At 37.9% G+C, this 14,411-nt stretch overlaps 1 protein-coding gene across 1 annotated transcript in view; it reads right to left on the bottom strand.

Moving 5' to 3' along the window:
- Positions 1-13,789, bottom strand: part of LOC136866218 (acetylcholinesterase) — an 88,486-nt gene extending 74,697 nt beyond the window's left edge. The window contains exon 1 of the mRNA XM_067143000.2: positions 13,660-13,789. Within this exon, the coding sequence (XP_066999101.2) occupies positions 13,660-13,674 (15 nt within the window). The 5' untranslated portion in view covers positions 13,675-13,789. The remainder of the gene's footprint in view (positions 1-13,659) is intronic.
- Between the last annotated feature and the right edge of the window lie 622 nt (positions 13,790-14,411).

Genomic DNA, 14,411 nt, shown 5'->3' with positions numbered 1-14,411 from the left:
CTGGTGAGGTTTGACCCATGAATGGTATAATTGAAGGCAAGATATTGTGTATTCCTGAGTATAGACTGTGAGGAATATTTGTTACTAGCCCAAGGGAGGCCAGATTATATAAGGTATTTTGGAAGAGGCTGAATGGGCTTGCCTTGTTATGGAGATAGCACAGAGCATTGACAGATTTATTATGCAAGGGAGTGAAGAAACAGATGTGTTTATTTTCAAGTCAAGAGTCTCCTCGCTGCACTTTTGAATGTTAGACATTGTATTCTGTTGAGATAGGGTAATTGAAGACTATTTACGATGTTATCTTATACAGTTCCAATTGATTAGGTAGAATCACAGCACAAGTTTGTTTTAAATACTTAATGTCATCTGAATATCACTTTAGTTAAAAGTTAGGAAATTTCAGGTGTACTGTAATTGAATGTCATGAGGGACATCTCTTCAATTCTCGACCAGGTTGATGGACTTGGGGTTCACTGATGGCCAACATTCTGGATTTATTTGCTGATGTGTGTGAGCTATATGTTTTATTGTGTACTTGACAATGCAAATTCGATTTAGTGGTTATTGTGAGTCATAAATTGTGGACTCAGTTCCATATGGTTGCCATGTTTTGAGGCAGGGGTTCCATTCCCTCTGCAGTAAAGCCAGTGTAGTTGTAAGATTTTGGGGGATTTGTGTTTGTTTATATTTCATAGGACCCTTCGCTGCAGATTTTCATTTAGTGTAAATTGTTCATGTGTAATTTCTATATTGGTAGAATTTAGTACTGAGACAGCTGGTTGTATAGTACGCGCACCTTTTAGTGATACATGCACACCCTAGTGCTGAATCGGTTGACCTCGGTTATCTTCGAGATTCACATTGGCAACCTTTGAAACACAAACTATGAACCGCTTATGCATCACTCTGCAACATCTGGTGTACACTTTACGTACTAGTACTGTTGTTATTTACACAGCAAATCCAAACTATAGAATTCATGCTAGGAACAGGATTCGCATCGAGAAATGTTATATAATGTTAAATAATGTATGTGTGACACAGTTGTTGGCGTAAGATAATAAATGTTTAGAAAATTCATATTGATCGATCATATTATCGATTCAATTCAGATTTCACTTCCATTCAGTTGGCAGTATTACCGGAACCGGGAGAGCTCCCTCCTTACTCCTCAACCCGTACAAAGAAATATCGCTAAAAGGTGTGCAGACTATATGTGTGTGTGAAATTGAATTTTTTTTTCTAATCGGATTTACTCATGTTTGTAGATGTACCTGTTCAGTCCGTGCCCGTTTTATGGTAGTTATTGTAGATGAGATTCAGCAAAAAGATGATATTTAATGAATTGGAAATTTAATGATTTAATGGAGTTAATGAATTTAATAATTTGACATCTAATAATTCAATAATTTAATAATTTGATGATTCAATATGTGTAATTTAATGGTTTGATTGATGTAACTTAAATTAACTTGTAAAGGTAGCATGGGTCAACTTTAGTTTGAAAATAATGGGCAGTAACTTAATAATGAAAGCCAATAAGAGGTAATTAAAATGAAATGATGTAATTTTTTTTTCCAAGCAAGTTTCTTTATGTTGCACCGACACAGGTAGGTCTTATAGTGACGACGGGACAGGAAAGGGCTAGGAGTGGTTACAAAGTGGCCGTGGCCTTAATTAAGGTACAGCCCCAGCATTTGCCTGGTGTGAAAATGGGAAACCACAGAAAACAATATTCAGGGCTGCTGACAGTGGGGTTCGAACCCACTATCTCCCAAATGCAAGCTGACAGTAGCGCGCCCCTAACTGCATGCAACCAACTCACCCGGTGCGATTCCTTAACTTGGTACATATGATAGCTTGCCCATAATCACGCATTAAATTCAATAACACTTCTAATAACAATTAACCCGTATACTGGGGAGCGCGACTTAAGTCGCTCGAGGAAATAACCAGCCAGGTGGGGAGAGCGACTTCAGTCGTACGCTGCTATTTTATTTTTTTCCTCGACTCTCAGCTTAGCCAGAGTTATGAAATTCAGTCCTCGTTATCTGCATGCCCCTGTCATCAAGTGGTATTTTTAGTAAGTACTTCCGCTTAACAGAAACAGATCAGAGAGAGCTGTATATCATTCAACATAATTCGCTTCCGTGCAAAAGCGCGCTATGTGTTCGCCTCGCACGGGAACTAGGCTAATCAGCTGCGCCCTTGCTATGTGCTTACTCGAATGCCTTAGTGTTTTATGAGACTGGGAACTGTATAGTATATCAGTGTGAAAAGGAGTACTGTAATTTCGGGGAGGAGTGAATTTGAACTTATAGATGCGCTGCACTTCTGTTGTTTCATAAGAGTACTTTTCAGTCATAATTATGTCTTCTAAACGACATCGAGTTGAAGAATTACGTGATGACAGCTTGCGCTCACTTGTACATGAAATGTTGGAGTTTAGCGACGAGGACGATGACTTCAGTGACTTCCATTCAGATAGTGAAGATAATTCGTTCTCTGGAGAAGGAGGCACATGTGGTACAGGACAGCATTCTGGTGCTATCACAGCGAATGGTCGCGGGTTCGAAAGTAACACCTCGGGTGTCGACAGTGGCGATGGAGAGATACAGGCAGATTCAAACTGCAGTGATATGTCAGGGCCTATTACGTGGGTAGAAGATGGACAGAAAAGGAGTAGATTTCCAGCAAAGTTCATTCCTGGAGTAAAAGGACAGTTTATGGATGTAAAGACTTCAGAGGATATTTACGAACTGTTTGTGGACGATACTATCTGTCAGTATATTGCTGAACAAACTAATATTTATGCGCAACAGAAAATTCGTGGGAAAACACTGGTGCACAAAATGAAAAGGAGGAGTAGGGAAAAAGACTAGATACTTACAAATAAGGATGAAATAAAACTTTTATTCGGACTTTTGCTTCTTCAAGGGATTATCCACAAACCTACAATGGGGCATTATTTTTCTCGTAACAAGTTACTGGCCACGCCCATATTTTACGAGACCATGACGGAAAAGAGGTTTTTCCTTCTCTTGAAATTTCTCCATTTTTCTGACAATGAGGCCTACGATGGGCAGGTGCCTCCTAAACCATACAAGGTAAAGCCAGTCTTCGATCACTTTGTGAAAATGTTTCAACAGGCTTACATCCCGGATGACCAGCTATCCATAGACGAAAGCCTTCTTCTATGGAAAGGTCACCTTGGTTGGAAGGTATACATTCCAAAGAAAAGGTCCCGGTTCGGAATGGAATCTTACAAAATTTGCGAAGCAAAAACAGGTTACGTGTGGAATATGTTGTGGTACACGGGAAAATCAACAGAACTCAAGAGTGAAATCCATGGCATTGATCTATCACAGTCTTCCAAGCCGATGAGAATTGTGTGTACTCTGGCAGATAATCCACTGAAACAAGGATATCTGATAGGAATGGACAACTACTATAGCAGCCCTGAATTATACGACCTGCTAAATGACCTCGATACTGACGCAGTGGGTACAGTAAGAACCAACCGGAAAAATCTTCCTAAGGAACTTATGAGTAAAAAGCTGAAGAAAGGAGAGGTAACGGCTGCTTATCGAAAGAAACTCATGGTTCTAAAATGGAAGGACAAGAGAGGTGTTTGCATGCTCAGTAGTATCCACGATGCTGAAATGCGAACTTTCCCTATCAGAGGAAAGGCCGAAACCAAAGAGAAACCTGTAGTTTGCATAGACTACAATGATTCTATGGGGGGAGTTGACCTTTCCGATCAGTACGTCATTACGTACTCCACAGCAAGGAAGCGAATGAAGAAATATTACCAGAAAATTTTCCGGCATCTTCTGGACCTCGTGGTATTCACTTCATTCATTTTCCGGCAACATGGAGGAAAATGCAATCACTTGCAGTTCAGAATTCACCTCATCGATAAAATCCTCGAAAAGTACACAGGTTCAACCCCCGCTGAAGCAATGCCTGTCCTTTCAGTTAGACCACTTCCCGCTGCTCCCACAGAAAGATTCAGCGGTAGGCATTTTCCTGATGTGAATCCGCCATCGGGAAGAAGGCAGCATGGTGTGAAGAGGTGCGTGGTGTGTCTGGTGAAAAGAGAGAGACGTGAAACAATCTACAGGTGCAGTGACTGCGACGTCACTTTCTATGCAGCTCCGTGTTTCCGTGCTTATCACATGCAAGATGTGTAAAAACAGTGCGTGAGATGTAAACTGTGTGGCTAGTGTAAATAATATAATTAATGAAATCAGTCCTGATGCGTAAATTCATTTCAATAAAGAAGTAATTATTGTGAGAAGACGATTAGAACCAGGCTACCACTGTAAGTACTTACTCTCAACTTATTACTGCGATTGCAAACCCTGAATGAAATGTATTTCTCTCAACTGCGGTATTTATTTCAGAAATTGTAGATTAGTTAATGATAAAGTGTATTTGCAGTGTATAAGCTTTTAATTTTCCTGAAATTAATATGAAAATATAGATATTCCGAAAAGAACTTTATATGTGTAATATACAGAAGTTAGTACGATACTTAGGTCGTTTTTACTCCAAAACTATTTCACCCACAAATATTAACAAATAGACAAAAAATCACTTTCTATATCTGAATTAGGATATACGTAGCATTTTATTATCAAGTATATCAAAATTTGAAAGGTTTCTTGAATTTATTTGATTATTTTTCGAGTTACGAAAATTCGTCCCCACCAGAACGGAGTTACCGTATTGCGCGCTCCCCAGTTAACGGGTTAAGAAATTGCCACTACAACTTCAAATAAATACAGGAGTACCATGGTATATATTATATCACTTATTGCTTCAATACCCGACTGTTGCTATACGAGGCTACAAGGCTAAAAATCATACATTTCTATTCCCTCACAAGAAGTATGTGAGTGAGATTATCAGTCTCTAACAAGCTTTCCGAAAATAGTATGAACTCGTGCTCCACTCATGTGAATCACTCATGCACTTAGATGCCACTACTTAGCAAATTCATAGATTAATATATTGCATTATTTGTATCATGCGCCCATGCAATTATGCGAAGCGCAAAGCTGTTTATCAAGTAATAAATAAATATTTGCTAGAATTGTTTCCAAATGGTTCCTAAAATCTCTAGAAAAGTTACTAGTCGCTATCTTTGAACTTCTGTCACTAAATTACTAAAAAAGACTCCAAATCTAGTGACTAGTCTCTAGATTTGACTAGACTGATGTGAATGAACACGAACATAGCACGCGAGAACGAGAGGTTGACAATCAATACTCGCATCACGATATACAGGTTTCAATAAACATTGCACATTCACGTGCATTTCTCGTATTAATAAACGTCGATATTTCATTTGAAAGCAGCCAGTGAGTGAAGGATTTCCGGCCACTGGAGTACAAAGCTGAAATGGTGGGATTTGAAAACAAATGTTTGATATTCACCAAAAATAAGCTCAAATCGGGAGAAATAATAGAATAATTGGGAGGCGGGAAAAACTGTCAAAAATTGGGAGTCTCCCACCTAAATCGGGAAAGTTGGCAGGTGTGTATATATAAGAAAACATAAAGGTCCAATAATACTGCCTTATCATTACAGGGTCAGATAAAGCTTCACGTACTCAAAATTCTCGAGTTTTATTTTCTAGAAATATAGCCACCCAGGGCCGATGACCTAGCTGTTATGTCCCTTTAAACAACAAATAACCAAACTATAGCCACCCATTCAGTCACTGTTTTGTCTAGTCCAATTGCACACATTTTTGCCAGTAGTCTCCCATGATTTACCCTATATTATGCCTTAGACAGCATAATACAGCTCATTTGACCTCCTGAATCCAAGATATCTGCTATATCTAGCTTGAATCCTAGAAGTTGAGCTTCTGTGGATAACCTTTCCTAAACCAGAAGTGCCTTGTATTGAACCAGTTATTAATTTCATAAACATATCTGATATAATCAGAAAGAATGCTTTCGCAAAGCTTACATGCAATGCATGTCAAACTGACTGGCCTGCAATTTTCAGCTTTATGTCTATCACCCTATCACAATAATCAAGTAAGTATTTCATTATGGTACTATATCCCAACCCACTGTCTTTAATATATCCTCAGAAATCTTATCCGTTCCAGCTGCTTTTCTAGTTTTCAACTTTTGTATCTTTGTAAATGTCATTGTTATCAAAGGTAAATTTTAATACTTCTTTAGTATTAGTCACCTCCTCTATCTGGACATTATCCTTGTAACCAACAATCTTTACATACTGCTCACTGAATACTACTGCCTTTTGAAGATCCTTGCATACACACTCCCCTTGTTCACTAATGATTGCTGGAATGTCCTTCTTGGAACCTGTTTCTGCCTTAAAGTACCTATACCGTATGCGCAATTTTTAGCAATACATGGACACCCTAATGCTAAATAGGTCGACCTTGGGTATCTTCGAGATTCGTATTGGCAATCTTTGAAACACAAACTATGAATCACTTATGCATTGCTGTGCGACATCTGGCGTACACTTTACGTACTAGTACTCTTGTTGTTTACACAGCAAAGCTAAAATATAGAATTCATGCTGGGAACAAGATTCACATTGAAAAATGTCATATAATGTTATATATTGTGTGTATGATACAGTTGTTGGCTTAAGATAATAAAGGTTTAGAAAATTCGTATTAATCGATAATATTATCGATTCAATTCAGATTTCATTTCCATTCAGTTGGCAGTATTACCGGAACTGCGAGAGCTCCCTCCTTACTCCTCCACCCCGTACAAAGAAATATTGCAAAAAGGTGCGCGGACTATACATACCCTTCCATTTTTCACTAAAATTTGTATGACTGGCAATTATGCTTGCCAACATATTACCCGTACTTCCACAGACATTTCTAACTCTATATCTTTCTAGCCTGCTCCTCCTTCTTAGTCTCTTTACTTCTCTGTTATAATATAGTGGGTCTTTACCATTCCTTACCACCTTTATTTGTACAAATCTGTTTTGATATTCCTCAACAATTGCTTTAAACCCATCCCAGAGTGTGTTTACGTTTTTATTTACCATTTCCCATCGATCATAGTTACTTTTTAAGAACTCCCTCATGCCTGTTTTATCAGCCATATGGTATTGCCTAATAGTCCTACTTAAGACATTCCTATCTATGACATTTTATTTTTAATTCTGACAAAAAGAGCTTCATGATCACTAATACCATCTGTTTCTCTACAGAGCTCATCTGAATTTACTAGCATCATATCCAGAATATTCTTCCCTCTAGTTGGTTCCATCACTTTCTGAAACAGCTGTCCTTCCCATATTAACTTATTTGCCATTTGTTGGTCATACTTCCTGACATTCGCATTACCTTCACAATTGACACTTGGTAAATTGAGATCACCTGCATCTATCACATTCCTTTCCATATCGTTTCCCACATAGCTGATTATCTTATCAAATAATTCTGAATCAGTGTCAGCAATACCCTTTCCGGTCTGTACACTGCCAAGTCATCAAGTTACCCTTAACTTTTTCATATCTTACAAATTCTTCTTTCACCAGAATGAATACTCCCTCCTCTTACCATTCCTCTCCTATCTCTATGATACACACTCCAGTTCCGTGAGAAAATTTTGGCATCTATTATATCATTTCTCAGACTTGATTCAACTCCTGTTACAATATCTGGTAAGTATATATCTATTAAATTACTTAATTCTATTCCTTTCTTTACAATTCTTCTACAGTAGAACACTAACATTTTTATGTCATCCCTACTTGAGTTCCAGATCCCTGTAGCCTTAATACCACTCCCTAGAACACGCTGTTTCCCTGAATGTAGCTCCCTGTAACCCTTCTAAACAAATTTCCTAACTTACACGTACCACTGTGGTTTAAGTGAAGGTCATCTGAGTGCAGATCCCTATCTCCTACCCAGCCATTAGGATCTAGAAATCTCACTCCCAGTTTCCCACATACCCACTCAGTAGTCTCATTTAAATCCCCAATCACCTTCCAGTCAGTATTTCTCCTACACAGTATTCCACTGATAACAATCTCTGTTTCCTTAAACTTCACCCGTGCTGCATTTACCAGATTCTACACATCCCCAACTATGTTGGTATTTATACCAGTTTGTCTTACGTTGTTAGTACTAATGTGAAACACTACCACCTACTCCTTTCCCTCCTCCTTCTCTTCTACTTTCTTTAACATCTGCCTTAACCTATTTCCTGGAACACTCTACCCTGGTTCCCTTTCCTCCACACACTTTCCCCACATGTCTAACAATGGAATCCTCTATGACCAGAGCCTTAACCCTACCCACCTCATTTGATCCTTTCCCCTCCTGGTCATCCCTATCTTTCCATTTAGCTGTATAAGCTACTCCCTCCTCCCTTTTCTCCCTCTCACGACCATGTTCCACCTACCTTTTCCTTTCCTCCTACTTCCACACTTCTCAGCAACAGTTCCCTGTTCCTCATCTTGCCTCTGTTCTACCTGCAGTGACTTGTACTGTTTTCTCGCAAATACCTGTTCAGTTTAGATCAATTCAAGGCCATATCAGTGAATTTAACTTTCATGTCTGTTTATTGCACCATCACAGGTAAATGGCTGAATTTATATTGACCAAAAGAGTTATGTAATATTTTCTCATGAATCATTGATTTTTTTGTAAAATCTGTAGACTCATTGCAAGAGTGTATTTATTTTTAATTTTTTCTTGGACATTTTTTCACTTACTCTTGAAATAGCAGTGAAAATTGATGTCTTCTGTGGAGCTTATGTTTTTCCATTAGTGACTGGCTCCCTTGCATCTTGGCAATGAGTCTGCCAATTGGCAATACTGCAGTCTACTGCCTGCAACTGCTCGCACATTGCTATGGTCATTACATGGTGCTAAAACTGACTGTCTATTATTAATTGAGATATATTCTGTTTCTTCTGCTGTCAGACATATCTGTTAGATGGCATTACTGGTGATGTTCACAATTGACCAATATGATGGCTTACTCTTCCTTACAGCTACTGCCATCCCCTCCTCAGAACTTGATGGCCATTCAACAAATTTCATCTGTTTCCTTGTATTACCTGTTTCCATAAGTCACCTATGAATTTAACATAAAAAGGAATTGTGAGACTCCTCTCCCAGTCCCCACTTGAGCCCACAACCTTAAAGTCACAGTTGTTTAGGAAAATTTACAAACCTCCTATCTGTATTATTCTCTTTCTTTAGGAGTTTTAATCTTTGCAATACATTGTTAATCAGTAACATGATTTATGTTTTGTCCATATCCTTTATGAGCAGAAGAAATATCCTCAGTCCAAACCACTGGCATGAGTTCACCAGCAAAGGTGGATTATCTGAACTACATTTCTCACTTATCTTACGTTCAAGTATCCTAGGTATTCATTCACAGGCGAGTGTAACTATTGTCTTCCAAGTAAATCAGTGTGCCAGTAGTAGGTTAGATGGCTAAAAAGATCAGTTCTAGAATCACAAGCTCTTCTTCAATTTTGGCACATCAAATCTACCAAAACTTGTAGTAGTAGTAGTAGTAGTAGTAGTAGTAGTAGTAGTAGTAGTTCTTCTGTGATTTTCTCATTCTTTTCAATGATATCTTTTATGAGACTCGTACCTCTATTGCTATTGTTCAAAATGTTACAGGCCCCCATGAAGAGAATGATCACAATCTCAGACTTACAGACATTACATCCTAACAGTTGCTGAAGTCAGTTTGATAAAATATATTTCTTCACAGAAGTCTTTAGAATGTCCATGTAATGCTTTTGCTCTCCTCCCTGATTACACCACTCATCCTTCAATTGAGAATACATCACTTGCCTTGGAATGTGCGCGCGCGCGCGTGTGTGTGTGTGTGTGTGTGTGTGTGTGTGTGTGTGTGTGTGTGATAAGTGCTGTAGCTGGCACATTGCCTCAATGCTAGTGGTATTGGCCTCTTCCAAGTTACTGATAATTGTTCTACGATCCTGCCATTTTACTCAAGTATTTTTTGAAAATAGCACAGGGGATATTTTTCCAGACATTTTAAGTATCTTCTATAAATAGTCCAAGTGGTGGAGATGGTTGTCATAATTGTTTTAAAAGGAAATACAACTGGGCAACCATTCTCAAGTAATCAAAGTCTTGCATTCATAAGTGAAACGTTGGAGTCACTATAGCCCTGTGGACATATAGCTTGGTCTGGACACTGGGGTCATGGTTGTCAAAGACCTTAAGGAAATGAATAAATGCCACACTAGCAAACCTGTGGCAATATTACATATATTTCAGCATCTATGTTAACATTTGTCAAGAATGTGTATGCCAAGGTAAGGGAAGTAAGTGTTGTGCAGGATCTCACTGTTGACTGTAGTGGAAGGAGCTGTCTCCTCAGAGTTTGGTTCAGGTTGGTAAAGAACTTGTGTTTTGTTAATGTTAAGTTCTAATCCAATACTAGTACGGTATATGCTTGGTTAAATGCATTCAAAATAATTTCTCAAAGTAAAATAAAAAGGATTTAGAAGCTATTTTGAAGCAGATGTTCCACATCAAATGACCAATGTATTCTTTTGAGAATTTCATATGATGAAAAACTTTCACATCTTTTTTTTCTTTGCTAGTGGCTTTACGTCGCACCGACACAGATAGGTCTTATGGCGACGATGGGATAGGAAAGGCCTAGGAGTTGGAAGGAAGTGACTGTGGCCTTAATTAAGGTACAGCCCCAACATTTGCCTGGTGTGAAAATGGGAACCACAGAAAAACATTTTCAGGGCTGCCGACAGTGGGATTCGAACCCACTATCTCCCTGATCCAAGCTCACAGCTGCTTGTCTCTAACCGCATGGCCAACTCGCCCGGTCCCTTCCATATCAGAAAGCTCAAGTTCAACGTATCTTTCAGTATTCTACAGCATGCCCACATGTGAAAAAGTAATTATAACATTTTACATTATATTGTAAGAACTACTAGAGGAAAATTATTTTATGAAATGCAATGCAGATTATGCCAGTATTAATGTATAATGAAAAATCTGTCATCAAATTTTGTTTCTTAGATTATAATTCAATTTTTTCTACTTTTTTACGGCAAATTTCTCAAGAAAACAATATTTGAGAATGAAAAAGTCATCTGAGTTTTCTATATAAGACATAAGTGTGCCTATAGCGATACAAGCTTGAGTTTGTGTAAAACTTTTGGGACTTCTGTTGCATTACTTCCACACTCAAAATTATCTGGATACTAATCTTCCTCACCAACAGTCAAATTCTGTACGATATCCTCCTCGCTTTCATGTCTGAAATCATAATATTCTTTAACGATGTCGAACACACAGTTGTGTTGCTTTCTTCTGCATCATGGCATATCTCTAGGTTTTAGGTCAGGCAGTTCCTCAGTGGCATGCCATAAAAAAGCCTCAATGATAGACCCCACAGGATTTGACCTTCCCCGCCATCTTTGGGCTCGTTCTAATAGGGTGCGAACCGATCATGGATGCTGTGCTGCGTTGGTAGTGAAGTGGGGTTTAAGGCTGTCAGCTGCCTGTGACTGTGAAAATGATAACCAGACCATCAGCCATATTGTGTTTGAATGTCCTGGTCAGGTCTTATGCAGGCCAAAGGGAAGACTTCATTGATGTCATCACTGAAGTAGTTCACTGGCTAAAAAATCTTGATTGTCAGCTGTAAAGGCTGCTGCTCCACAACTCACTGAATTCTTTCATTTTCATTGTTAAACATGGATCTTCTTCAATTTTTCTTTCTCTATATGCCTTATGTCATATGCTAAATAAATAAATCTAGGTTTTGTAGTAATGATGTCATTGTAACAAGAATAGCTTCTGCATTTGAAATATCATTGTCACTGAAGCCTGCATTTGCCTGTTCTTCACTTAGAATCAGCTTCCAAGTGTAGGACCATTAATTTTGTCTAATGACTTGCTGACTGCAAGCTAAATTCCTTAGAAAATATTGGAGTTTCAATGTTGTTCTCCGTCAATAATACTTTGGTTCATAGGTTGCAAGCCAGAAGTTACACTAGTGGTAAGGAATTTGATGAAAATATCACCAAGTTCACTTAATAATAATAATAATAATAATAATAATAATAATAATAATAATAATAATAATAATAATAATAATATATAATAATATATAATATATTTATTATTATTATTATTATTATTATTATTATTATTATTATTATTATTATTATTATTATTATTATTATTTGCTTTATGTCCCACTAACTACTTCTACAGTTTTCGGAGACGCCGAGATGGTGGAATGTAGTCCCGCAGGAGTTCTTTTATGTGCCAGTAAATCTACCGACACAAGGCTGAAATATTTGAGCACCTACAAAATACCACTGGACTGAGTCAGGATCAAACCTGCCAGGTTGGGTTCACCTCAACCATCTGAGCCACTCAGCCCGGCAAAGTTCACTTTTGTGTGGGCGGGAGGGTGCAATAAGGACACTGTTTTGATTGGGAGTGATTGCTTAGTTAGGTAGGCCGTCACTTCTTTCACAAAATGATTGTAAAACCAGTTCTTAAATATCTGTGCATCCATCCAAGCTTCCTTTTGATTATAGTAATGCAACAGGATATTTTCTTGTTTAAAACTTCAAGGTGTTTCAGATTTTCCTATCGTTAATAATAATTTTACTTTATGATCACCAATTGCTTTAGCACATGTCATAATGGTTATTCTTTTCTTGGATGTCTTACAGCCTGGGGCTTCCTTTTCTTGTTGTATCACTAGTGTACAGACTGTACTTATTTCCAATACAGTCCTGTCTCGTCTGTTTTATGAAGACGTTTCAGTTGCGTCTTTTTTAATAAATAACTGAAATTCATTTGAAAACATTTCATGTAAGAAAGAGTTTCATGTGATATGCTAGTATGCTCTGTTTTTTCTTTCTTTTTTTGTTTCCCATGATTAATACACTATGTAGAGTTGTAGAACTTTAGTTCTAAATGGAAATAAAGTGTTTACAGACCCATGTCCATATAAAGTATTTTTTTCTTCTTCTATGTGTGAGGAATTTGTCCTAAAAGTTTGACCCACCTTACTGTTACACCCCGTCGACAAAATAATAATAGGTATTGATTGTTTTGTCAGAAGAGTGCAACAGCTGGCCAAAAGAGACTGAACAGTTAAATCAGAAGAAAATATCAAATACATCATCAGACATAGTTCATGGACTCTGCTATGGAGGGTAAAAGAAGTAGAGGTAGACCAAGACGACGATGGTTAGACTCGGTTTCTAACGATTTAAAGTTAAGAGGTATGGAACTAAATGAGGCCACAACACTAGTTGCAAATCGAGGATTGTGGCGACGTTTAGTAAATTCACAGAGGCTTGCAGACTGAACGCTGAAAGGCATAACAGTCTATACTGATAATGTATGTATGTATGTATGTATGTATGTATGTATGTATGTATGTATGTATGTATGTATGTATGTATGTACATAGTTCATGGCCAAACATTTGCCATCTACATTCTGCAAGTTAATGATCCTGAGATTTTTGTAAATGACATTGCAAAGCCTGCACCAGTATGCTTCTTCAGGATACTTCCAAACAAGGTCCTAGATGATGAATACACAAGATGTTGAGAAAAGTATGAGATCAGCCATGATTATAAAATACATACCATGCTTAAGCCCATGATCAGATGAACTGGACTGCTTGGATTACTTCTCAAGTATAACGGAAAAAAACTGGTCTGATATACATTTCATGTGCTATATAAACTGGTGTGTGAAGTGACTGTGAGAGATAAGTGGTTTATCTCTCATGAATCAGACAATAATAGCAAATTCATGAAAACAACTTGAACTCTGCTCACTGGCAATACTGAAGCCAACACATCAGTATTTCTTCCACTTGACATTGTTATATCATCTGCTGTTCATTCTTTGTGCTTCATGTTCCTCACAAGCAGCTTCATACTGTACTAAATCATGCATTATCCTCTCCCACAGCACATATCTTTCTGCCTTCTTTTCCAATTACATAATTCCAAGAAACAAAATACATATCATCCTGGCTGTTACTAGGCTTTCAATTTAAGGAAAGCTGAGCATATTTCTCAAGAGGAACCAACTAAATAATTCCAAGAAAGGAAATACATATAATGCTGGCTGTTATTAGGCTTTCAATCTAAGGAAAGCTGAGCAATTTCTGAAGAGGAACCAAAGAATTTCACAATTGTTATTAGCAGACATGTGGGAGACTGAAGAATAACTAAATTATATATGTACAGTTTATGAAAATATGGAGAACAGTGACTTACCATATAAACACGCCTGGGTAGGCTACACATAGAGGAAAGATTTGGACCGAGCAAGTTGGCCATGCGGTTAGGGGCGCACACGGGTGAGCTTGCATTTGAGAGATAGTGGG

Source organism: Anabrus simplex, chromosome 3, assembly GCF_040414725.1.
Source record: "Anabrus simplex isolate iqAnaSimp1 chromosome 3, ASM4041472v1, whole genome shotgun sequence".
Taxonomy (NCBI): domain Eukaryota; kingdom Metazoa; phylum Arthropoda; class Insecta; order Orthoptera; family Tettigoniidae; genus Anabrus; species Anabrus simplex.
The sequence above is the reverse complement of the archived record's forward strand: the minus strand, read 5'-3'. Positions and strand labels throughout refer to the sequence as shown.